Source organism: Magallana gigas, chromosome 7 (assembly GCF_963853765.1).
Source record: "Magallana gigas chromosome 7, xbMagGiga1.1, whole genome shotgun sequence".
Taxonomy (NCBI): Eukaryota; Metazoa; Mollusca; class Bivalvia; order Ostreida; family Ostreidae; genus Magallana; species Magallana gigas.
The window spans coordinates 25954237-25978180 of record NC_088859.1 but is presented as its reverse complement, the minus strand read 5'-3'; the positions used below and the strand labels follow the sequence as shown (position 1 = coordinate 25978180).

The following is a 23944-nucleotide window of genomic DNA, read 5'->3' as shown; positions in this document are numbered from 1 at the left end:
ATTTGTTTAAAAAATAAACCATTAAGTAGCAACAGTTTTTTTTATGGCGTTTAGTTATGGCGCGGTGATAAGCCCTCTTGAAATACAATTTCTTTTCCGGGAGATGCTTAACATCCAACAGGTTAAATTGTCACAAAGAGCTCATAAGCTGATAGAACCAGGATTGCGTTCAAAATCGTAGCTGCTTGGCTAACCGCTAGGTCGTAGATATCTAGGTCTATTGAACGGACCGCTAGGTTAGCCGCTAGGTCTCGGATTTGAAGTTAGAAATTATTAACTAAAGACTGTATACATCGACATAATTCGTTAATTTCAAGCGGAAATATAATGTTAAAATTCAGTTTAGCTGAAAGGATGAACAAAATATCACTAAATAAATAGGTTTCTTGTTTCAATGTTACAAAGTGTAACTAAGGTGGCCATCTTGAATTTGATGCTTAGCATAAAATATTTAGGCTACGAATATCTACGTAGCGGCTAGGCTAGTGTCTTCCCACAAATGTTTATTTAAAAATAAAATTTGGTGTTATGACTATTTTGATATGTATTAAATAATTTCATGATTTATGAAATTCATAATTTGGGACTATAATTTTGGTTTTTGATAACATTTTCAGAGTTGATTTTTTTTACAGATGTCTCTTTATTATGCAATATAAATACGACATACAAATGTCCTTTTTTGGTGTTACCTGGGTAAATTAGTCTTTTCAAAAAAAACCGCAAAGGTGCTTCCGCTTATAAAAACATTGGCCTGACACGCTAATGGAACTCCATTGTATATATGTAATTGATTTACTTTGAGCTGTTACTGACCAATGTTTAATCACATCGATGCCCAAGTGATTATGTAATAATATTTAGTTCCTTTTGTTAGTTTGTCTTTTTTTTGTTAAGAAGGCCGCAAGGCCTGAGGTCAAGCACAGGTGTACCTATTATCTCAATTATCGTGACTATCTTTTTAAGGTCACGTGATTGCTCATTTTAAATAATCTTCTTTATTAGGAAATTTTTTACAACTTTGTTTCGGTAAATCAACCAATCCTAAATTCTGATTGGCTAAAATCCTGGAATCCAAAGACGCAGGTTTGTCGGTGGAAATGCGCCCAAGCTTGGTCACTTCCATCGACGCCATCCTAAATAAAACATCTGATAACAATTATTATACTTATATCTCCTTTCTTTGGATTTCCAGCCACCGTAGAGGACGAGCCATATTTGGAAAGCTCCCACGAGTAGAGCTGTTAATTGATCCAACAAGGATAATATCCCTCAAAGCGAGTTATTTCCCCTTTTATAACGAAAATAATAATAACACGGGAAAACACCCAAAGTAACAACGTGTTAACTGGTGGAGACCATCCTTTAGATCCCAACCTCGCATGCAGAAATATAACTTCAGACCAAGAAGAAAGATGCCAACTGGAACCCCAGAAAATTCTTCAAACCCAGAAAATGGAAATTTGCAAGCGGAGATCATGGCAACTTTCCAGGAAAAGAATGAGGAAATTGAAGCCCTCAAATTAAGAGTGGAGGCGGAAAAACAACGCCAAGAAGAAAAGGAAGAGGAATTGAATGTAATGAGGCAGAGACTTCAAGCCCTACAACAGGAACATATCACACAGCAACAAGAGATCCAAGAACAACAACTTCAAATTCAACAGCACCAACATCATGAACAACAACGACAGCAAAGACAAACACTTCAACAACAACAACAGAGGGAATTTCTTCCACCACCACCACCACCACCCATGCCACAATATACCCTGCAAAGATCAGTGACAGCCCCTGCAGAAAGCCACATAAGACAGCTATCAAACATCAAATTGGAGAAGTTTGATGGAAAAACATCTGCTGTGCAATGGTGGATGAAGTTCATGGCATTCATCAGTCTTCAAAAACTCTCAGAACAAACAGCCATTTTGCACTTGCCGTTCTTTCTAATCGGAGCAGCAGAGACGTGGTTTAATTCGTTGGACACAATAAAAAAGCTTACCCTGAATTCAATCCACGAAGCTTTCATCAATCGATTTAAACCTCCCTCAAACCACGTCTTTGATCTGTTAGAGCTACAGCAAGGACCAACAGAGAGTGTAGAGGAATTTATTCATAGAGTTACAGAAAAAGCTACCGACTTAAAAATGGACACCAACCAAACAATGGGCAAGATCATGAGAGGACTAAAACCAAAAATAAAAGCGGATATGGTGAAGGTAAATCCAACCAATATGGAGGACTTACGAACCCATGCCATGTTAGCAGAGATGGCTCAGTCCATCTGCAGTGATGATGCGGTCCAGTCAGCAACCGGTGCAGCGATGTGCAATGCGCTAACTTCTCTGGAACAACGAATGAGTGCACTAGAGACATCAAACATTAATGTGCTTCAGGAGACCAGACGTTTCAACAGCCCGGCCAAGCAGAAGCCATACTTCAGTAACAACCAGAACCAGTCACAGAGGGGTCCCCAGCGCCATGGTTACAGGGAGGCTGACCAGCAGAAGAACATGGGTTCCAGACCTAGGCAGTCCCAACAGTGCTTCCGATGTGGTGAGTCTTGTGATTCATTTTACAATTGTAGAGCCAGAAATCAAAAATGTATTTATTGTAATAGATATAATCATTTATGGAAATGCTGTAGAACACTAGAGGACGATTTAAAAAAAGGCAAAATTGGACAGACAGACATACAGGCACTGACAACACAATCAACAAATAATTCGGCATAGGGATTCGAGCCTATCTTTAGGAATGTTTCTAAAGATGGGCACAGTGACAAATGTCCTAGGGTAAATTTGATCACCCATATGTCCAAAAACACAGTAAATGTTAATGTTAAGGGACAAACAACCAGTGCTATTGTAGATTCCGGTGCTGCAGTTACAATTTTAAGTAAAGTTTTTTTTGAAAAAACTGCTTATTTTGGATCAGAGTTGCAAAATCCAGATTTTCTTCATGTGATAGGTGCCAGTGGACAACATTTGGCAGTGTTAGGCAAATTAAATATTGAATTCACAATCAATAATGCTAGGTATACCTTTAGTGCTCATATTGTTGATGGTTTGCATCATTCATTCATTTTAGGAATTGACTTTTTGAGTGCTACTAACACCACAATAACCTTTGCTAGTACTAACATCATGCACATTCCAGACAAGCATGAGTCACCAAATGTTTGTGTTGTTCACACCAATTCAGGATTAGCAAGACTTACTCAGCCAGTTGAAATACCAGCTAGGTCAGAAATGGTTGTACAGGTTAGAATTTCACGCCAACAACAACAAGATAGAGAAGTGCTTCTTGAGCCACATGATAACATTTTAGCCAAGAATTTAAGTGCTGCAAAATGTCTTATAAAGGTGCATAAGCGAATGGGTGTCCTTAGAATCATGAATCCTCATTGTCACGACATTTCTCTACCTCACAATTATATTGTAGCTCATGTTATGGAAATTGAACAAAATCACATTTTTCCATTGGATGCAACATCTCAAAGCAAAAGCAAAGTTCCACAAGTAAATCAAATCACAACAGAAATTCAAAAACAAAAGGAAATTCATTTCAACCTTGATAATGCAGATTTAGAACCCAAGCAAAAACAAATTCTTTTAGAGTTTTTAGCTAATCACAGGGAAAACTTTGCTCTTGATTTGACAGAGTTAGGTAGAACAGATTTGCACAAACATCACATAGAAACAAAACCTGGCTCGAGACCTGTTCGATTACCTTTTTACAGAACATCTCCACATGCATCAAGGGAAATTGATAGGCAACTTCAAGAAATGCTTGACAATGACATAATTCAACCATCTAACTCCAAATGGCACTCGCCAGTAGTATTGGTCAAAAAGAAAAACAGTACCTACAGGTTTGCATGTGATTATAGGGCGTTGAACAAGATAACAATACCCATGTCTTTTCCGTTGCCCCATATAGAAAGTGTTTTTGATGCCATTGGTGAAGCTAAAGCTACATATTTTACCAATCTTGATTTAATGTCAGGTTTTTGGCAAATGGAGTTGGATGAAGGAAGTAGGCAAAAAGCAGCATTTATCACACAGAGTGGCGTTTATGAGTGGAAAAGAATGCCTTTTGGGTTACAAAATTCGCCAATTTCTTTTCAAACATTAATGGCAAATGTTCTTAGAGGTTTAAATTGGAAATCAGTTTTGGTCTATGTAGATGACATTCTAATTTTCTCAAACTCATTTGAGCAGCATCTCAAACATTTAGAACAAGTTTTCAAACGTCTAAAAGAAGCAAATTTAAAACTCCAACCCACTAAATGCCACTTTGCGGTGAAAAAGCTGAAATTTTTGGGTCACATTATTTCTAAAAATGGTATAGAGGTAGATCCAGAAAAAACCAAAGCCATGAGTGAGTTCCCCACCCCTAAAACACAAAAGCAGGTGCGCAGTTTCTTAGGAATGGCTAATTATTATCGTCGTTTCATCTCTAATTTTGCAAAGATTGCTACACCTCTAAATTCACTTCTGTCTAAGGAGAAAAAGTGGGAGTGGACAGAATCATGTCAGAATGCTTTTGAGATACTTAAAGACAAACTCATAACTGCCCCAGTTCTATCTTACCCTGATCCAAATAGACCATTCATGCTTACATGTGATGCATCTGACACTTCAATTGGGTATGTATTAGGCCAGTTAAATGAGGAAAACAAAGAGTATGTTGTAGCGTATGGAGGTAAGTCTCTTTCCCCAGATCAGCGCAAGTTCACTACTACTGAAAAAGAATGTCTAGCTGTCATAAGTGGAATAGAAGCATATAGACCATACTTAGTTCACAATAAATTTACAGTCGTAACAGATCTTAAGGCCCTAGTATGGTTACAGACTGCCAAACATACAGGTAGGTTAGAAAGATGGGCTTTAAAGCTACAAGAATATTGTTTTCAAATGGTCCATCGCCCTGGAAAAAGTAACTGTGTTGCAGATGCACTCAGTAGACGGCCTTACCCAGAAAGTGAGGTAAGTAACCAAACAATATGTCAAATTGAAAACAGTTCTCCCCCTCCCTCAGATCTAAGTCCTGAACACGATTCACAGGTAACATCAACAGAGGAGGTGGAAGAAGAAAAATGCCCTTTGTTTGTTTACTTCGGATATTCTGAGGATCCCAAAGAGATAAATGTTTTATCCAATACTGAGGTAAGTAACACAGCATCACAGTCAGTCAATTTGGTGGACCTGCCAAACCTACAACAACAATGTCCAGATTTTCAACATATCTATGCATATTTGAAAAACAATGTGCTCCCTGAGGATGACAAAACCAGACAGGTAACAGTAGCAGAAGTCAGACATTTTGATTTGGTAGACGATATTTTATATCATTGGTACCAGAGAAGGGTCAGAAAAGCAGTGAATGATGAGGTTACACATGTCCGACAAATAGCTCTCCCCAGAGTGCTTCGTGAAGAAGCTTTATATGCTTATCATGACAGTGTAGCAGGAGGGGCTCACTTAGGAATTGAAAAGGTAAGAACAGCCTTGGTTCTTAAGTACTATTGGCCAAGGATGTATCAAGATATTGCAGACTATGTTAGGTCATGTGATAGATGTCAGCGGGCAAAACGTGATTACAATCCTTCAAATCCCCCCATGAACCCCTTGCCAATAGCTAAACGATTTGAACGCTGGCACATAGACATCCTAGGGCCACTCTTCAAAACAAAAGAAGGTTTTGAGTATATTTTGCTTTGTGTGGATGCAGGTACAAGATGGGTTGAGGCATTTCCATTAAAATCACAGACAGCTGTGGAAACTGCCAGGGTTCTTTATAAAGAGATATTCACTCGATATGGTGCTCCTAAGGTATTGTTCTCTGACAGAGGTAGGAATTTTATGTCCAAATTAGTTAATGCATTGTGTGAACTTTTTGACATCAAACAGCATCATACCTCTGCTTATCATCCAAATACAAATGGTCTAGTGGAAAGACAAAATAGCACGGTAGCTTCTTCTCTTCGAACTTACTGTAGTGGTGCTCAAGAGAAATGGACAGAAGTCTTACCAGGTGTATTGATGGGTCATCGTAAATCTCCTTCTTCTCACTCCACTGAGTATTCCCCATACTACTTGTTATTTGGTGAGGAAATGAGAATGCCCTTTGATGTATCCCTAGAACCCAAGGACAATCTTAATAGGGATGCAAAAGACCATATCAGTGAGTTGATAGATCAATTAAAGGTGACAAATGAAATAGTTAAAAACAACATTCAATGGCATCAGCAACAAAATAAAGAACGACATGATCTTCGGGTAAAGCTACCAGATTTTAAGTTAGGTGACAAAGTCCTGATCAAAGTCAACAAAGTACCTAAGGGTCAGTCAAGCAAACTGTATGACAAGGCAGAAGGTCCTTATCAAATCATTGAACTAGGGCCCAATTTTACATACAAACTCAGAAGGTGCTCAGACAACAAGGTGAATGCATCATACATGAATGCAACCAACCTTAAGATGTATCATGATCCAGACATTCACAGAGCACACTTACATGCTGACATCCAGAATCAACAAAATATTGCTGCACCTACTCAACAAGCACCAGATGACAATCATAATCATGCTCAACAACAAAATCTGGATCAGCAACCAGCCACACAAGGTCAAGATTCACAAACTCATGTACATACACCACCTGCTCACAATGACCCAACGCCACCGGTAGATGTACCACATCACCAAAAACACACTGCAAATACACCCACCGTACCCGCCCCTCACACACCACCAACACTTCATGACTCGAACAAAAAGTGGAAGTTGAACAGGTTGTTAGCTGGCAGGTATAAACATGGTAGAAGAGAAATTCGAGTTGAGTGGGAAAATGGTTCAAGAACTTGGGAACCTGACAGTTCTTTTGACAGGGAAATGCTTGAAGAAATTGATAAGAAATTTACCAAACATGGAAAACGTAGGAAAACTTGCTTCAAGCATAAATATTAGACTGGTAACGAAAAAAAAATAATAAAATATTGAAAATTGTATCAGTAAGACAAAGTATGATGGTATCAAAAGGCCTTAAATAAAATGCAAAAAAAAGCAGGTTTTAGACACTAGGGCAGACACACTAAACAGGTATATAGATTTTGCAGTCCTCTGTAAGTTTGTAGATATCTACAGATCTACTGTGCACACATTATTTTTTTTTCTTCGCTATCTCCCTAATTTTATTATTTTTTTTAATTTTTTTTAACGCCCCTTCCAAAATTTAGGGGTTAGAGCGGTCAAAATTTTGTACATACTATGTATGATACAGTGCGTAGTGCTAGTTAGTTTGGATGACGATTCAAATTAACACCGACTGTTCCTACTCCCTCCTCAAATTTTTTTTCTTTTTGCTATTTTGTAGCACCATTACGGGGGATCCTGCATAGTTTCATGTTCCTTTTGGTGGCCTTACTAGTTCTTGACACTGCATCATCATCATCAATTAAGACAAAAGAAAATATCATCCATAGGATCAATTATGGAGTTTTGTTCAAGGAAGAGCCAAACATCATCCTTGCACAAGAATATTGGTTAAACACCTTCAGAATCCCACTCCCAAAGAGGTTTGCCATTCCCCAACAAGTTCTGAAATGTCCCCAATCAGAACAATATTGCATGACTTATAATAACATTGCTAGATTCATTCATAGTTTACATGTAGAAGTTATGAGCCACTACAATGAAACAATGCAATCAATTCGGGTTCTGATTCCAAGTGTAGACCTTAAGGTTCAACAAAGGAGACAGACAAGGTCATTATTACCATTTGTAGGTTCATTGTCCAAAAGTCTTTTTGGCACAGCCACAATGGATGATGTAAATATACTTGCGTCCCACATTAACATGTTGACAAGGCACACTAACCAAATGGCTAAACTTCTGGTTCAACACAATGATCACTTATCATCGTTCATGCAACTAACCGATTCACGTATTTTTTTTTTTTTTTTTTTTTTTTTTTATTGGGTTTTTTCATTTCACAACACATGTACATATGTAACATAATACTGATTGTAACATTTCTATAAACATATTACATAGTCTTTATACTATTTCTACTTAATAGTACAGTTTTGTATATTTCATATGAAGTGAAGCTGATTTTGAGAGAGAGAGAGAGAGAGAGAGAGAGAGAGAGAGAGAGAGAGAGATTATGCAGGTGGATTACAATACAAGTATAGACTATGCTATACTGGAAACAAATGAAATGATATGAGGGTTCACATCAATCAAAAAAAACAAACTTATCTCTATAACTACAATTTTTCACAGATATTCTGCCAGTGGCTTTCGTATTCCTTATAATTACATCTTTTCAACAGCAAATATTTTTCAGTTAAGATTCTTTCTGTTATGACCTTTTTCAAGGCATGTATATTTGGTGTCGGATTACTTTTATATTTACATGAAAAAATATATTGCTTCACAATAAGAGCTATCAGGTTAAAAAATTTATAACTTTCTTTATTTTTGTATTTTCCAAAAAGAACTGATTGAATATCAGATGTAATCGAGATTTCAAACTGTGTAAAAATCCACTCTTCAACATCACACCACAATTCTTTTACTATATTACATTCATAAAATAAATGACCAATACTTTCTTCATCTTTTTTACAAAAGGTGCAAACAGCAGATTCTGCTTTTTTTATATTAAAAAGATATTTATTTGTAGGGACAATCCTATGAAGTATTTGATATTGCAGCCAATGTAGTTTTGATTCCTGTGTACACTTAAAAGGGAGTTCAAAAATTCTACTCCAAGAAGTTTGTGAATAGTTATAACCCTTTTCTCTCCATTTTGATATCGATGTACATATTTCTCTTTTTTTGTCTAATAGTATGTTGTACATGGGTTTACAACCTTTGCAAGTATTAATAAACAATAGAATATGATTAGGGACAATTGGTCCATATTGTAATGTGTTCTGTGGGTTTGGTAAGTGTATATCTTGTGTATGTAGTCTGGTTGTAACTGCAGTTCTTAAACTTGCATACTCTATGAAATTTGTCTTTGGATTAATGTGTTTCAATTCATCAAAGTTTCTAAATGTTCCATCTATATTAAGCAGATCACTAACAAAAATAAATCCTTTATTAACATAACTTTTGATAAATATTGATTTATTGTCTATGGTGATTTGGGGATTGTGCCATATATTATCATTTATAATTTGGGGTCTACTAAGTGGCGTTTGTTCAATTATTTTTAACCAGCTGAGGAGCACTTCTTTCCAAAAAGAATTTTCTAATTTTTTACATAGAAGGTACGAATAATTAGGACCATTTCTCCATATTTCAGAGATACTAATTTTCAAAATTGATTCTAAAAGCTTTACCCATTTTGTATCAGTTTTAATTAGCCTTCTCATCCAAGTAGCTTTGAGTGCTGTGATAAAATTTCCATAATCAACCATTTTGAGACCCCCATGATTATAATCTTGTATAATTGTACTTTTCTTTACTTTATGAACTTTACAGCCCCATAGGAAATGAAAAATATCATGTTCAAAAGTTTTTAGGTATTCAGTTTTTGGGTTGGGTAATGCTAGTATCAAATGATTTAGCTTTGGTATTATTAGTGTCTTGATTATCGTAATTCGACCAATTGGTGTTAATTTTCTTAACTTCCACTGATTTATCAATCTTCTAATTTCAGACAATTTTGGTAAATAATTTAATTCTTCCATTTCATCTAATTTAACTGAAAATTTGATACCTAGAAGCTCAAAATTTAAATTGTTCCAACTAAGTTTCCATCGTGAATGATGAAATACATCCTTTGAAAATTTTTTGCTACCAATCCAAACCATTTTTGTTTTTGTAAAATTTATTTTTAAGCCTGATACTTGTGCGAAAAAGTCTAAAACCCTAAGAATGCCATCATATGATTGTGGTGTACCATCCATTATAATTGATGTGTCGTCTGCATATTGAGATATTTTGTATTCTTCTCCATCAATAATTATACCTTTGATGTCTTTTTCATTTCTTATTAATATTCCTAAAATCTCAGCGCAGAGAAGAAAGAGATATGGAGATATTGGGTCACCTTGTCTACAGCCCCTTTCTGGATAAAAGTATTCTGAAATTATACCATTTTGAATCACACATGCCTTAATTCCGTTATAGAATGTTTTTATCCAATTTTTGAAGGAGGGTCCAAAATTAAAAAAGTCTAGTGTTTTTGAAATAAAACTCCATGAGATGGTGTCAAAAGCCTTTTCGAAATCAATTAACATTAAAAGGCCGGGTATGTTGTAATGCTCTGTATAATACATAAGGTCATATATAAGTCTTATATTTTCCCCAATAAATCTTCCCTTCAAAAATCCAGTCTGATCATTATTTATCAATTTATCTAGAATAGTTTTCATGCGTTCAGCTAAGCTTCCTGAAGCTAGCTTGTAAATAACATTTAGTAAAGTAATGGGACGCCAATTTTTCAGAAATTGTTTAGGTTTTCCAGATTTGGGAATGCATGTAATAACACCTAGTTTATTTATTTCTGAAAAGTTTCCTATTTGAAAAGAGTGGTTAATTGCTCTTGTGATAAATATTCCTAAGTCTCTCCAGAAGAATTTAAAGAACTCACTTGTAAAACCATCAGGGCCAGGACTTTTTTCATTTTTCATTTTCTTAAGGAAATTCAGAATTTCTGTATCAGTTAAAGGACCTTCAAGGGTATTTGATTCTTCTCTATTAAGTTTAGGACACTTAATTTTATTTAACTTTTCATGGAAACTTTCTTCATTTATAATTTCTCTTTTCTTATACAAGTGTTCATAAAAAGATTTAGTTTCTTTTAATATTTTCATTTGATCGAAAATAACCGACCCATCATCTTTTTCAATATTTGGTATTTGTTTACTTATGTAGTTCCTAGTCTCTAGGTTAATGAAATATTTGGACGGCTTTTCTCCCTCGTCAATCCATTTAGACTTTGACCTGATACATTGACCTTTTAATTTATTTTTTCTTATGTTGAGAAGCTCATCTTGTTTGTTTGATAATAAATCTAAGGAGTTTTCCGTGAAGTTCTGCTCAAGACATGTAATCTCATTTTCTAATTCCTTTTCTCTTTCATTGGATTTTTTTTTCTTAAAAGCAGAGTATGAAATGGATTTACCCCTAATTTCAGTAAGAAGAATATCTATAAAAAGTTGATCATCAATTATAAATTGGATATCTTCATTTCTTATATTATCTAAATTATCTATATTGTATATAGGACAAACATATTGTCTTTTTACTTCCCTAATTATTTTTTTTATAGAGTTAATATATATTGTATCAACTAATAGGGAATTGTTGAATTTCCAAAAGCCTTTCCCATTCATAAATTCATTTACTTTAAATTCAAGAATTACTGGGGAATGATCTGAACGATAGCTATTTTCAAATTTAACATGTGGTACTCTATTTGTTAGAGTGTCAGATATAAGGAAAAAATCTAATCTGGCTTGTTTTATAGGACTTTTCCTTCTCCATGTGTATCTTTTTAAATTTGCATTATTTTCCCGAAATATGTCCACAAGATTAAATGTCTCCATTAATTTCAAAACTTCTATTCTTGCTTTTGGGTTATTCAGATGTTTATAATTCATAGAGTCTAAGTCTTTATTCATTACTAAATTGAAATCACCTCCAATTATAATATGTTGTGTATTAAGATAAGAGTCAATTTTATTCTTTAATTCTGAGTAAAAATTTGGTGTATCTGAATTTGGGCCATATATATTTACCAGTAAAAGGTGCATATTTTCAACAGTAGTGTCTAATATAAGATAATTACCACTATCATCTTTATCTATGTTATGTACTTTACATTCAAAATTGTTATTTAAAAGAATTGCCACCCCTCTAGAGTTTGTTCTGAATGAGTTAAAGAAAGATTTAGTTCCCCATTGAGATTGTATCAACATTTCATCTTTTTCACTAAAATGTGTATCTTGCAAGAAATAAATATTGTGGTTTTTAATTTTAAGATTTCTGAAAACATCTTTCCTCTTATGGAAGTCATTAAGCCCTTGGCAGTTTACTGATAGTATTTTTAACTTGTTTTCTTTAAGTGCTTTGTTGTCCATTAGGATTATTTAATAATACTTTACCCCTGCAGAAGACAGTTAAAAGAGATATATAGTGTATAGAAGAGAAAAAAGTGCTATGACATAGCAAAGGTGTTGATTCGGCGCATGAATTGGTATTGTTTATCATTTGTAAACATTGGCATGCTATACAGCTGCCGATAAACCTGTATATGTTAAAGTTATGTTCAGGTAGAGTTAAAAAAAAGTTTGAAAAATAATACATTTTATGGAAACGGACAGGAAGTATCAAATACATTCCCTCCTATTTTAGTAAGAATATATTTAAGGGAGACAGGCTGCATTGTATAAAATATTATCCTATGCAAACGCTAGTGCAAATTTACAATCCTGCAACCTATCAATCTAGTAATAGTGTAAAAAAAATAAAAAAAGCACAGTCAATAATTAACTCGGAAAAGGAGAATGCATTTCCTACCACCTAAGGACTAGTGGCTGAATATGTAAGGTTTAATAAACAAATAGAAATGGATAAAAAAAAAAAAGGTAGAAATCATACCTCGTTAGAGCAAATCAAACCGGATGTTGGTATGTATGCGGTAAAAATAGAATAGAACCGATACAAATACTTCCGGAATACAAAACCGAATAAGCCCAGAAACCAAAAAATTTCCGGACTGTAATTTTGTTTAAAAAAAAGAAGAAAAAAAAAAACATCAGAAGCATGGTTAGTAAATTCGGAAATACAAAAAATGAGTACTGAGTATCTCTATTATGAGTAAATTAATCAATTCACGGGTAGATAAAAAGTAGCTCATTAAATTCCGGAATGTTTTGAAAAATCAAAAACATGTTTCAGAAAATTAATACATGTAGATAAATACAAAAAAAGTATATATATGAATAGATAAATACAATTTCAATCAGTTGAAGAATTAATCAATTAATCCAAAGCACGTAAAATATGATTACATCAGTGAACGGAATGTCGAAGAGAAAAACTCGCATGTAAGCATGGTAAGTACATGTATGTAGGAGTGCTTACGCACTTGCATTCAACGTCAACACATTTTGGCTAGGACGGATTTATGTTTTTCCCGGCGCTCAAGCCCGCATCAACGATATGGGTGAAGCGACGCATACGATTCACGTATTAATAATTTGAAAAATGGAATTAAAAACAATGCACAAGCTATTTCACTTTTGGCTAACAAACTTTCTAACATTGACCAATTAGTAGCTACTGTAACAAACTTTTCAGAAATATTGGTCAACCAAGTCAACAAAGTTACTGTTTTTAAGAACAGACTTGACAAGCTAGAAACATCTATTCAAACATTAGTCGAGGGAAAGCTCTCACCATTTCTAATTTCAAAAACTCTACTTATGCATACCATTCGTCAAATTTCGTCATTGTTGAGAAAATCTTACAAAGGGTTTGAGCTGGTTCACACTGATCCTTCCTATTTTTATTCTGAAGGTCAATTTGTTTATGCTAGACAGGGAACCACATTATATGTAACGATTAAATTTCCAATTTCTTCTCAACAAAGTAGCATGCCATTGTACAAAGTGGTATCCATGCCTGTCCCCATGTCTAGCAATGCCTCTACTGGACAAGCTACACAATTGTTATCATTACCAGACTATTTTGCAATCACTCAACATCATGATAAATATATTCAGTTGAAAGAAAAGGACCTGATAAACTGTCAGCAGGACAAAACTGTAGTGTGTAATACTAACTATGCACTGACACCCATTACTAAAAATAGTTGCATTTTAGCACTTTATTTTAACAATGCAAAGGATGTTCATCGTCACTGTCAGTTTCGCTATCTTCAGGGCTACACATTTGAACCATCTATTGTAGAATTAACACCAACTTCTGTGTTACTATATCATAGTCCACGCATTTCATTAGACTGCCCTTCAGAACAGAAAATGTTACCAGGATGTCAATTTTGTATCTTAAATATTCCATGCAGATGCTCTCTGCAAACATCCAGCCTTTATTTTGCTCCCCGATTGGTAAATTGTTACAATCAAACAAAATCCTTTTCAGTTGCACACCCTGTCAATTTGGCTTTATTACAGGAATTTTTCGAGCACTCCAAACTGTCTCATATCTGGCCAAATTCCACTTTTTCCAATCCTGTTTCATTTTCTATTCCTGAATTTCAATTATTTAATCATTCATTCAATCAAGTTTTGGTCAATGATGCAAAAAGTCACTTGAATCTTACAAAAATGGTCCAAGCTACCATAAAAGAAAAGAAAATTTTTCAACATTTAGCAGAGCCCTTGATAGATGGAGAAATTGACATCACCCCACCGTGGCCCTCAACTAATGATATACTAACAATGGTTGCTATTAGCATAGCAGTATTAGCACTAGCATGTTCCATCCTCCTATTCTGTAAACTTAGAAAAATGCACATTGCCCTGATGCTCCTTCAAAGTGTTCAACAAGTTAAATCTGAGGTTGCAACCAACCCATCATTTAATTTAGTTTATAACCGGTTAACTACTACAGCACCTGAAACAGCTGAGTCTTCAAATTCATGGTTAAAAGATGAATTTTCATTATTACATGCTTCAGTTATAAGTGGCATTTTATGTTTCATTTTGATTATTATTATTTTCATGTGGCTTTATCGGAGAAAATACAAAAAACATACTTTTCTTGCTTTAGAACTCACTTCAGGTGGTGACTGTGTTCTACTCCCCATTATGCATTTGTCACTGTGTCCTTCTTATTATGACATCCCCACGCCTAATATTGGTGATATATCCATTTCACCCTTTCCATACAATAAAGTTTATGCAAATTGGCTACATTTTGGAATCACAGACAAACGAACAGAGAAAACTATTTTTGTACCCACAGTCATTTCTACTAACATTTTTACAGGATATAAGATCACACAACTTCTTAAACAACCTTTCAGCGCCTATGTTGTGTTGATTCATCACAACTATGCACATGCACTTAATTGACCTACGACAATCTAATATTAGCAGCATCATCCAATTTGGTTTATCACATTTTAATTTGTCAAAATTATCCAACATTTTGTTACTTTTCTTTTCGGAACCTGCTGTCTCTACAATTGATTTGTCATTTTTGGTTTCTCCATAATGAATCACAGGACTTGTATTGCCATTTCATTTCTCTCCTTTTGGTATGTTCTTTTTGTATATACACTGTCAAATATTGAATATTTTATGTTTTTATTGCACATTTTAGTCTCTGACAATTTCAGGTTCATATGACTTTTTTTTGCAAATATCTCCCTTTGTACAGGTATACATATATAGGTATTTTCTGTTTGTCTGTAACTTTTTTTTATGTCTTTCTCTTGTTTCTAAATTTGAGCTTCCGAGGTCGAAAGCAATTGGAGCAAGGGGGAAAATAGTCATAACACCAAATTTTATTTTTAAATAAACATTTGTGGGAAGACAGATATGTATTAAATAATTTCATGATTTATGAAATTCATAATTTGGGACTATAATTTTGGTTTTTGATAACATTTTCAGAGTTGATTTTTTTTACAGATGTCTCTTTATTATGCAATATAAATACGACATACAAATGTCCTTTTTTGGTGTTACCTGGGTAAATTAGTCTTTTCAAAAAAAACCGCAAAGGTGCTTCCGCTTATAAAAACATTGGCCTGACACGCTAATGGAACTCCATTGTATATATGTAATTGATTTACTTTGAGCTGTTACTGACCAATGTTTAATCACATCGATGCCCAAGTGATTATGTAATAATATTTAGTTCCTTTTGTTAGTTTGTCTTTTTTTTGTTAAGAAGGCCGCAAGGCCTGAGGTCAAGCACAGGTGTACCTATTATCTCAATTATCGTGACTATCTTTTTAAGGTCACGTGATTGCTCATTTTAAATAATCTTCTTTATTAGGAAATTTTTTACAACTTTGTTTCGGTAAATCAACCAATCCTAAATTCTGATTGGCTAAAATCCTGGAATCCAAAGACGCAGGTTTGTCGGTGGAAATGCGCCCAAGCTTGGTCACTTCCATCGACGCCATCCTAAATAAAACATCTGATAACAATTATTATACTTATATCTCCTTTCTTTGGATTTCCAGCCACCGTAGAGGACGAGCCATATTTGGAAAGCTCCCACGAGTAGAGCTGTTAATTGATCCAACAAGGATAATATCCCTCAAAGCGAGTTATTTCCCCTTTTATAACGAAAATAATAATAACACGGGAAAACACCCAAAGTAACAACGTGTTACTAGCCTATCGTTCAGCTACGTAGCCCTACGTAGCAGCTACGATCTTGAACGCAGTCCTGTGTTCGAACCTTATTTTATCATACTATATTTACAATTACATCTTTATTTTACGTTAAAATATGTTCAAATCACGCCCCGTCTTCTACTGTTTTATTGTTCCCTATATGTAGCATTTAACGTCATAAAAAATTTGAGAAAATGAACGATTTTTATAAAATATTTGTGTATCGTCACAAACTATTATGTTCAGGTGCATGGATTTCGGGTTGTTTTTTTTTTTTTTGGGGGGGGGGGGGGGTTGGTAATATTTTGCTAAAATTTTATTTGCTATATTCACGCCATTGTCAGCATACTACTGATTTGAAACATCAGCGACATTTTGTTCGCTAAAGAAAACATCCGCCAATATTACTGCCATATCTTTGAACAAGCAAAACGCCAAATTTAACACCCGCTAAAAATGACTGTAGACAGTTTTTGCACAATTTTGGCAAGCAAAACACCAAATTTAATGCCCGCAAAAAACCACGAAAACCTTTCAGCAAGCAAAGCACCAAATGTGATATCTGCTTAAAGTTGTCTCCACCAGAAACTGGTCAGAGGATGTGTTGTTGCATTTATTATTTTCCACTACCTGTATTTTTTATGTACTACAAGATAACTGGGAGAATGTTGAATTCCTTATTTATTTCTTTGTGTATTTTATGAATGTATGCTTTAGATATTGTATACATAGATATTTTGACTAAGGAGCCATCATCCTTTAAAAAGACATAAAACCTATATATACATGTAAATTATATTAATTTTCGAGTTGTCGTATTTTTTTTTTTAACTGAACAGAAGTGATATCTTTAATATTTGTAACAAATGAATGTTTTTATTGTTCAGTATGATTAAAAACAGTCTTAAAAATAGGGTTCTTTTTCTATTTTTCTAATATTTGTCAAATTTGTTTCTATTACTTGTATATTCTGGGGGGAATCTGGATTCATTATAAAAATCTACGCAGATTGGCTTATCATTGAAGTACGTGTAGACAGTGATTTTTTCTATCTACTGGGTGCATTTCGCTGTCGATTATTTTTGATTTTATTCTATATCCGCCATTTCAATAACTTTATTACTTTACAATAATGGCCCAGATTTTCCTGGAAGTAATAACAGGGCTTTGTTCAGTTTATTAGCGTGGCATTGGTTAACAATTCGGCGTGATTTCCCGATAGACATACGGGATAAACATCGGGGCTTTCCCCAAAGGGACGTCACTCTGCATGAAACAAATCAGGCGAAAGTTAATTTGTCGAACCACTTTTCTGTACTAATATAATCGTTGTAAAGGGTCGGTTTTAAGTGAGTACAACTAATAATGCGGCTTATATTGATGTAAGGGTATTACCGCCATCAAGTAAAGAACTACTGCAAAAAGGGATTTTTATAATAAAAATGACCTACAAGTACCTTTGAGACATCAACCATCCAGACGAAACCACACTTTCCAGTTTATTGCGAGTCCAGGGTAATTGTACGTATAGCTCCCTCGTTTTTTGGGGTTTTTTTCCGTTTGTGTCTTTATATTGTGGTGTTCATTGGCTTCAGAACTTGTATTTGTATACCTATCATGTAGACCTGAGTAGCAGTTTTTTAAAATTGTTTGTTTATTTCATGTTTTCTTTTAATTATTGATTTTATGTTGATTCTTCTTGGATTTAAAGCTGTCAGCAGCAATGATCGGTTTTCCTCTCCTTGGCATGTTTTTTGTTTTTGTTTGACATTTCGATGAATGAAGTATTTTTCAAAATAGTAATATTATTTTTCACTTTCGAAATTTTTTGGCAATACGAGTGATACACTTTGGCACGTCATTGAGTAAATTCACTAATTATCTGTGCATATTTTTGTGTTTTTTCCTGGCCGATGTTGAGAGTCAACAGCTTCTCAAATTCTCACTGTTTTGATTCAAATCTACGGCACGTTTATTTTTGGCCAAAATTCTGAAAAGTGCGTATTATATTCCGTGGATTTTTTGTTTCTTTCTCTATACCTGCATTCCTGTGTGTCAGGTTCTGATTAAGAGGGATCGATGGTTGTGGCCATTTTAAGAATGTGTTGATCTCTGTTAGAAGAAGAGCTCTACATATGTATATAAAAATATAGAAAAATGCCTAAAGTTAAAATGAAAATTTTATGGACTTCCGTATTACATGTAATTTAGGCCTTCCTTTGCATGTAGCATCGTTTTTGAAAGTGGGAAGGGGGGCTAGCCCTAAAATATAAACCTTACACACACAAGAGGAAAATTCTCAAAATTATGAATATCCCATTGTAATCCGAGTGGGGGTGTAACCTCGATTACACTTCCATTTATTACATGATCCCCCAAAACATGGGGGGGGGGGGGGGAGGACTCAATGATATTTCAGTTTTTCACATGTCAATTTAAGAAAATGTCTGCATGCCCCCCCCCCCCCCCAACCCGGAGCCACCCCCAACACCCCAACCCTGATGCTACACCAGTGCCCGCTTCTTGAGTAATTTTTCATGATTTATCTTTTATTATAAGGCATAAGTTGGTGTGTACTACACTATTAAATCATAATTGGTGCGAAATAAGTAAATAAGTTATGAATATATATCATGAAAAAATAACTGAAGAATTTTAGCCCTAAATGAATATCGACGTGGAGGTGGGGGGGGGGGGGGGGGGGGGGTCCTGTGACTTCACGGATATTCGTCTTGTGTTTGTTTGAGTTCTATAGTTAGGGTTCTTTAAACGTTTTTTAGCAAGGGTATAAGCTGCGGTATTTAAGCGTGTATATGACATAGAGCGTATCGACAGCAAACACCAGCGAACTTTGCCTGACGAAACACGTTTCTCATATTTGTTGAAATTAAGCTTGTGTTCAAAATGTCTACAACGGAAAACACAGAAGAAACCCCAGTTTTAACAGAAGAAATCGATAATTTACAAATGTCGAGAGGGGAAAAGCCAGAACCGTGCGACTTCAAATTCAACTTTGCCAAAGCGAGGGACATGTACGTCTTGGATGAAGGGGGCAACAAAATTAGATTCGGCGACATTTACAAGCATCAGAAGACAATTATCGTATTCTCCAGGGTATGGCTATATATTTTTATCTTTCAGCTTGATTTATTTTAACATTTTTAATGGTTTATTTTAAAAATTACCAAATTAGGAATTATATTTTTTGCACTTCAAATTTGTATCCCATTTTGCATTTTGGAGGATTTTACCCCAAATGGGCTATTATATACCATTTGGAAGATTAGTTTCAACCTGTTTAATATCAATTAAGTAAAGTTGTAACTTGATAATATATGTTATTACATTACATACAATGTATATTGTCTGTCTACTTGTCCCAAGATTTGTATGCAGCATATTTTCTTATAAATACCTCAGAGTTCAAATGATGGTCATTCAATAATATGAAAAAATTCCACATTTTCTCCCTTTAAACTCCCCTGGCCTTTAGCTTGTCAGGTTTCAATACACAGCTAAAAATAAAAAGTCTACAGTGATTTTGCATTGCAAGGTCTAGGAGATTAAAGTACCCGGATGATAATGTTGAAAATTGTGTGAGGTTCACTGTATTCCAAGTGACTTCCGAATGGAGAAAAGATGTCATCATTTCCCGTTGTAAATCTCTAAGAAATCTTTTAATATCGTTCCTGTGAACTTTTACAAGTGAAAAATAATAATGTGTCAGTTAAGATATATTGGATATTTTCCCTTCCATCGATTTTGATTGTAAATCTTTCACAGGTGTGTGTATTTTTATTAGAAATTACCCAAATGTGCTGCATAAATATTTTGGGACAGACTAGAGAATACATAACCTAATATTGAAATGCTAATGACTGTACCAATGTGAAAACTCTTAAATCATGAAAATAAAAATGTTTTATATGTGTTACTGTTTTACAATGCACATTTTCAGTAGTCTGCATACAGAAGTACATCTACATGTTGTTAACAAACTTTATTTATTTTTCAGCATTTTCTTTGCTTCATATGTAAAGACTACATTGAAGGTAGGTTAAAAATTAATTTTTTATACACACTTTTTATCTCAATATCCATGTGTTAACAATTACTGTACCTAACTTTTCACTTTTGTTATTTAGTTGCTTTACCTACCGGTATTTATAATTTGTCATGTATGTTATTTACAGATTTAGCAAGAATACCACTGGAATATCTACAGGTATACATGCGAATATATCATTTTGTTATACTTTCATGTTAAATACTGAAATCTGATTGGTTAAGACGCAGTTCATAATCCTTTCTATTACCCTCAGCGTTAGCAACGCACTTAGAAAGGGAAACATTAAAAAATGTTACATGCGCGAAAATAATGCGCGTACGGTTCGCTGTAGAATTCACCTTATTCCTATATAAAAGCAGTAAAATTTTCGTAAAAATAAAGACATTCAGTATAACAAAATAAATAGTGCCTGATTGGGAGGATAACAGTTGAAATTGACACCCCTCGAAAACCATTGTCAACCTCCGCTTTGCGTCGGTTGACAATGGTTTTCTCGGGGTGTCAATTTCAACTGTTACCCTCCCAAACAGGCACTATTTATATAATACTAATAGCTTGTGCCATATTTAAAAATTAAATGAAAGGCATGTATGTACCTTTCACAAGTATCAGAAAACATTTTTACAGTAATTAATAAACATTTACTTGTATGATCACATTTTTTAAAAATTCTAAAAACTATTGTACTTATATAAGTTATATAAATGGTTTTCCTGGAAGTAAGTGTTAGAAAAATTGTAAAATACACATGAACAGTAATTCGAGACTTTTTATGAGCAAACATTTTTCAAATTTAAGATTGTCAAAATGCTGGCATGTTTTTGAATTGCATTTTAAATGATTTTCTAGGAAGCTGATGTTAGAGTTGTTGTGATAGGTCCTGCTCCAAACAAGTTTATTCAGGTGAGTTGAATCACATTTAATTTATAAATACTTTTGTTTTAGAGCTGTACTTGCTGATTTACAGTCAGCTATAAAGTAAAACAAAATTTTTAAAAATGCAGGGGATATATTAGTGAAAAGTCATATAATGGATGATTTTAGTTGGACTGATAGTAACTTTAAAATATTTTTAAAAATAATAAACTGTCAGCTTCAAAGTTGTAGTGAGTATGTTATGTTTCTTTTTGAAGTATGTTTTTGAGTTATTCGGATATACATGTCGTGAATTGTAACTTTGCAACTTTCTTTTCTTGAGTTTGCTACAAGTATTAATTTTCAATTAACACATAACTTTCATTCTTTTGCTTGATAGACATTCAAGAAAGAAACTGGATACATGTACACAATGTACACAGATCCTGAGGCGGAACTTTATAAAGCCCTGGGAATGAAGAGTAACCCAAATTATGGAGACAATTCAAAAAGTAAGCTTATTTTCCATCCTCCTAGATGATGCATGCCTGCATTTACCGTGTCATTGCTGCTCTCGTTGTAGATATGGTAAAAAAACAAATTTGAGCTTTAGATCTGAGATATGACCTGAGTTTTATTATTTCCAGAGAACAAACATATTAAACATAATATGGTCTCGGGAATCTTCAGCAGTACGTGGAGGGCCATGAAATGCCAGGAGTATCAGGGAAATGTACGACAGCAGGGGGCAGAGTATATTCTCGGACCAGGTAGTGCTTTCCTTCAAAAACATGAATTTGTGTATGTTGAGAAAGTGGGGGGGGGGGGGGGGGGGGATAGATTTAGCGAAAAAGCAGCCAATATGAGTCAAAACATGTTGATAGAAAATGGGTTCAATCACTTCAATGCTTCAAAACTTTCATATTAGCAATGTTTATTATGTGAGTACCTTTGGTTGATCATGTTTTCTCAAATACAAATCATTAAGAATGTTATTTATTTCAATTTTTCTTCAGGTGAAGAAGTCCATTTCATGCACATCTGTGAGAGTTCCACCGACCAAACTCCAATTAATGACCTTTTACAGTTAGCGGGGGTCAAGCAAGTGAGTTTTCCGAATGACACAAGGGTCATCGATGTGTAAGCTTGGAAACAAAGGAGGCACCATTGTGTTCAGAAAATTTTATAGAAATATTACTGTGCTGAATAGTTTACTTTGTTGATGTAGGAAATCAACAGTGTTTTATTTATTTACATCTATTTCAAAAGTGAATGCACATCAATTGTTGATACTGTAACAAAATAATTTTGAATGTGCATTTATAATTCTGAACATTTGTAACTTTCCATATAAGATTAACAATTAACTGGTAATTAATGTATAGTAATATTATGATAAGTCTCCTTGCATACAGAGAATAAATATATGGATCTTGCCTGTCATGCATGGTGGAGAAATTTCATTTTGTATCATATTTTTTAATCAGACTTGTATTTTGGAGAGTTATTGCTCTTTGTGAATGCATGAAACGATGCTGAACCAATGCTGTAACGTACTGTGAAGAAAAAATATATTAATAATGTGTGGCGTTAGTTGTGGTTTTTTTTTAAAGTCTGTTTATCTACACTTTTACATCCTAACGATTTGTATTTTTGTGCAATTATTTATAGCTCACACAAAACAATGTGATATTTTTTTGGGGTACTGAGTAATATATTCCAATAAATTATCAATCAGGAATTGTATATACATGTATATGTACTTTGATTGCATGATTTGCTGTCCTTTGTTCTGCTGAGTTTGCATTTATTTTCGAAGTATTTTGTTCCACAGAATGATATATTACATGTAGGTTTATAGATTTAAAAAACTGTTACTGCTTTGGAAAATTCATGTTTTCCAGCCACATTGTTTGTGTTATAAAAGTAGCAATAAGAAAAAAAATCTTCTGTTTTACTGAATGATATGTATAAGGTTTATTGCGGCAGAGCTATAGCAATATCTTTATAATCTAGTTTCCAAGAAATGTAGCAATTAGAAAACTTAATTAGCTCTGTTCTTAATTATGAAATGAGTAAGAGTTTGAGATGTTCTTAAATTATATACTGTGTATATCATTTTTCATAAAGAATCCATTTTTAACTGCATTGTATATATTTTTTGTTGAATTTAATTTAATAAAAGTAAACACATATCAAGCTGTCCCTTCGTTAGTTGTCAGTCTTACTACAGTTCACTTTACACAACAAATAAACTAATCCATTTTAATATGTGTAATCTAAGGGATCTTTTGATCATTAATCCTTTGTTGTTGGCACTAAAATAAATAAATATCAACTGAATAGTCTTTAATCCGTATTCATTAAAACTTAATTGGATTATCTTGACATTTCACACCTATAATCTAACACTGACCCCCCCCCCCCTTTTCACACATTTAAACAATCAAAGTTCCATTTTTTAATACTAATCAAAAATAAAATTAATTGAAATTTTTGTTTAATTTATTCTGCTTGTTAATTACCCCTTAACTTTAATTATATTTTAAGATTCTTGAAACAGTGTACTGCGCTATGAGTTTTGTGTCTGCGTCACGATAATCGGCTTATAAATTGTAATTGCGTCGGCAAATCAAAAATATACGTGAGAATTGTAATACATGTTCAATTTATTTTCA

The 23944-nt window shown here is 34.1% G+C and overlaps 2 protein-coding genes across 2 annotated transcripts; both read left to right on the top strand.

Moving 5' to 3' along the window:
* The first annotated feature begins 534 nt into the window (after positions 1-534).
* LOC136269721 (uncharacterized) lies at positions 535-16229 on the top strand. Its single transcript, XM_066065824.1, has 3 exons — positions 535-2553; positions 7378-7947; positions 16186-16229. Exons 1-3 carry the CDS (start codon positions 1383-1385, stop codon positions 16227-16229), a joined length of 1785 nt encoding a protein of 594 aa, XP_065921896.1. The 5' UTR covers positions 535-1382.
* A 2916-nt stretch (positions 16230-19145) lies between these two features.
* On the top strand, positions 19146-22675 carry LOC105340607 (peroxiredoxin-like 2C). The gene is made up of 7 exons (XM_011446751.4): positions 19146-19456; positions 20358-20394; positions 20536-20567; positions 21261-21314; positions 21667-21778; positions 21914-22036; positions 22283-22675. The coding sequence occupies exons 1-7, from the start codon at positions 19247-19249 to the stop codon at positions 22408-22410; spliced, it is 696 nt and encodes a 231-aa protein (XP_011445053.2). The 5' UTR covers positions 19146-19246; the 3' UTR covers positions 22411-22675.
* The last annotated feature ends 1269 nt before the right edge of the window (positions 22676-23944 follow it).

Excerpts from the sequence above, each read along its gene's own strand:
- LOC136269721 (XM_066065824.1), top strand. The coding sequence starts at position 1,383 with ATGCAGAAATATAACTTCAGACCAAGAAGAAAGATGCCAACTGGAACC. Across the intron at positions 2,554-7,377 it reads CCAACAGTGCTTCCGATGTG|CACCATTACGGGGGATCCTG; the intron begins GTGAGTCTTGTG and ends GCTATTTTGTAG. Across the intron at positions 7,948-16,185 it reads CATGCAACTAACCGATTCAC|CCACCGTAGAGGACGAGCCA; the intron begins GTATTTTTTTTT and ends TTGGATTTCCAG.
- LOC105340607 (XM_011446751.4), top strand. The coding sequence starts at position 19,247 with ATGTCTACAACGGAAAACACAGAAGAAACCCCAGTTTTAACAGAAGAA. Across the intron at positions 20,568-21,260 it reads TACCACTGGAATATCTACAG|GAAGCTGATGTTAGAGTTGT; the intron begins GTATACATGCGA and ends ATGATTTTCTAG. Across the intron at positions 22,037-22,282 it reads AGAGTATATTCTCGGACCAG|GTGAAGAAGTCCATTTCATG; the intron begins GTAGTGCTTTCC and ends ATTTTTCTTCAG.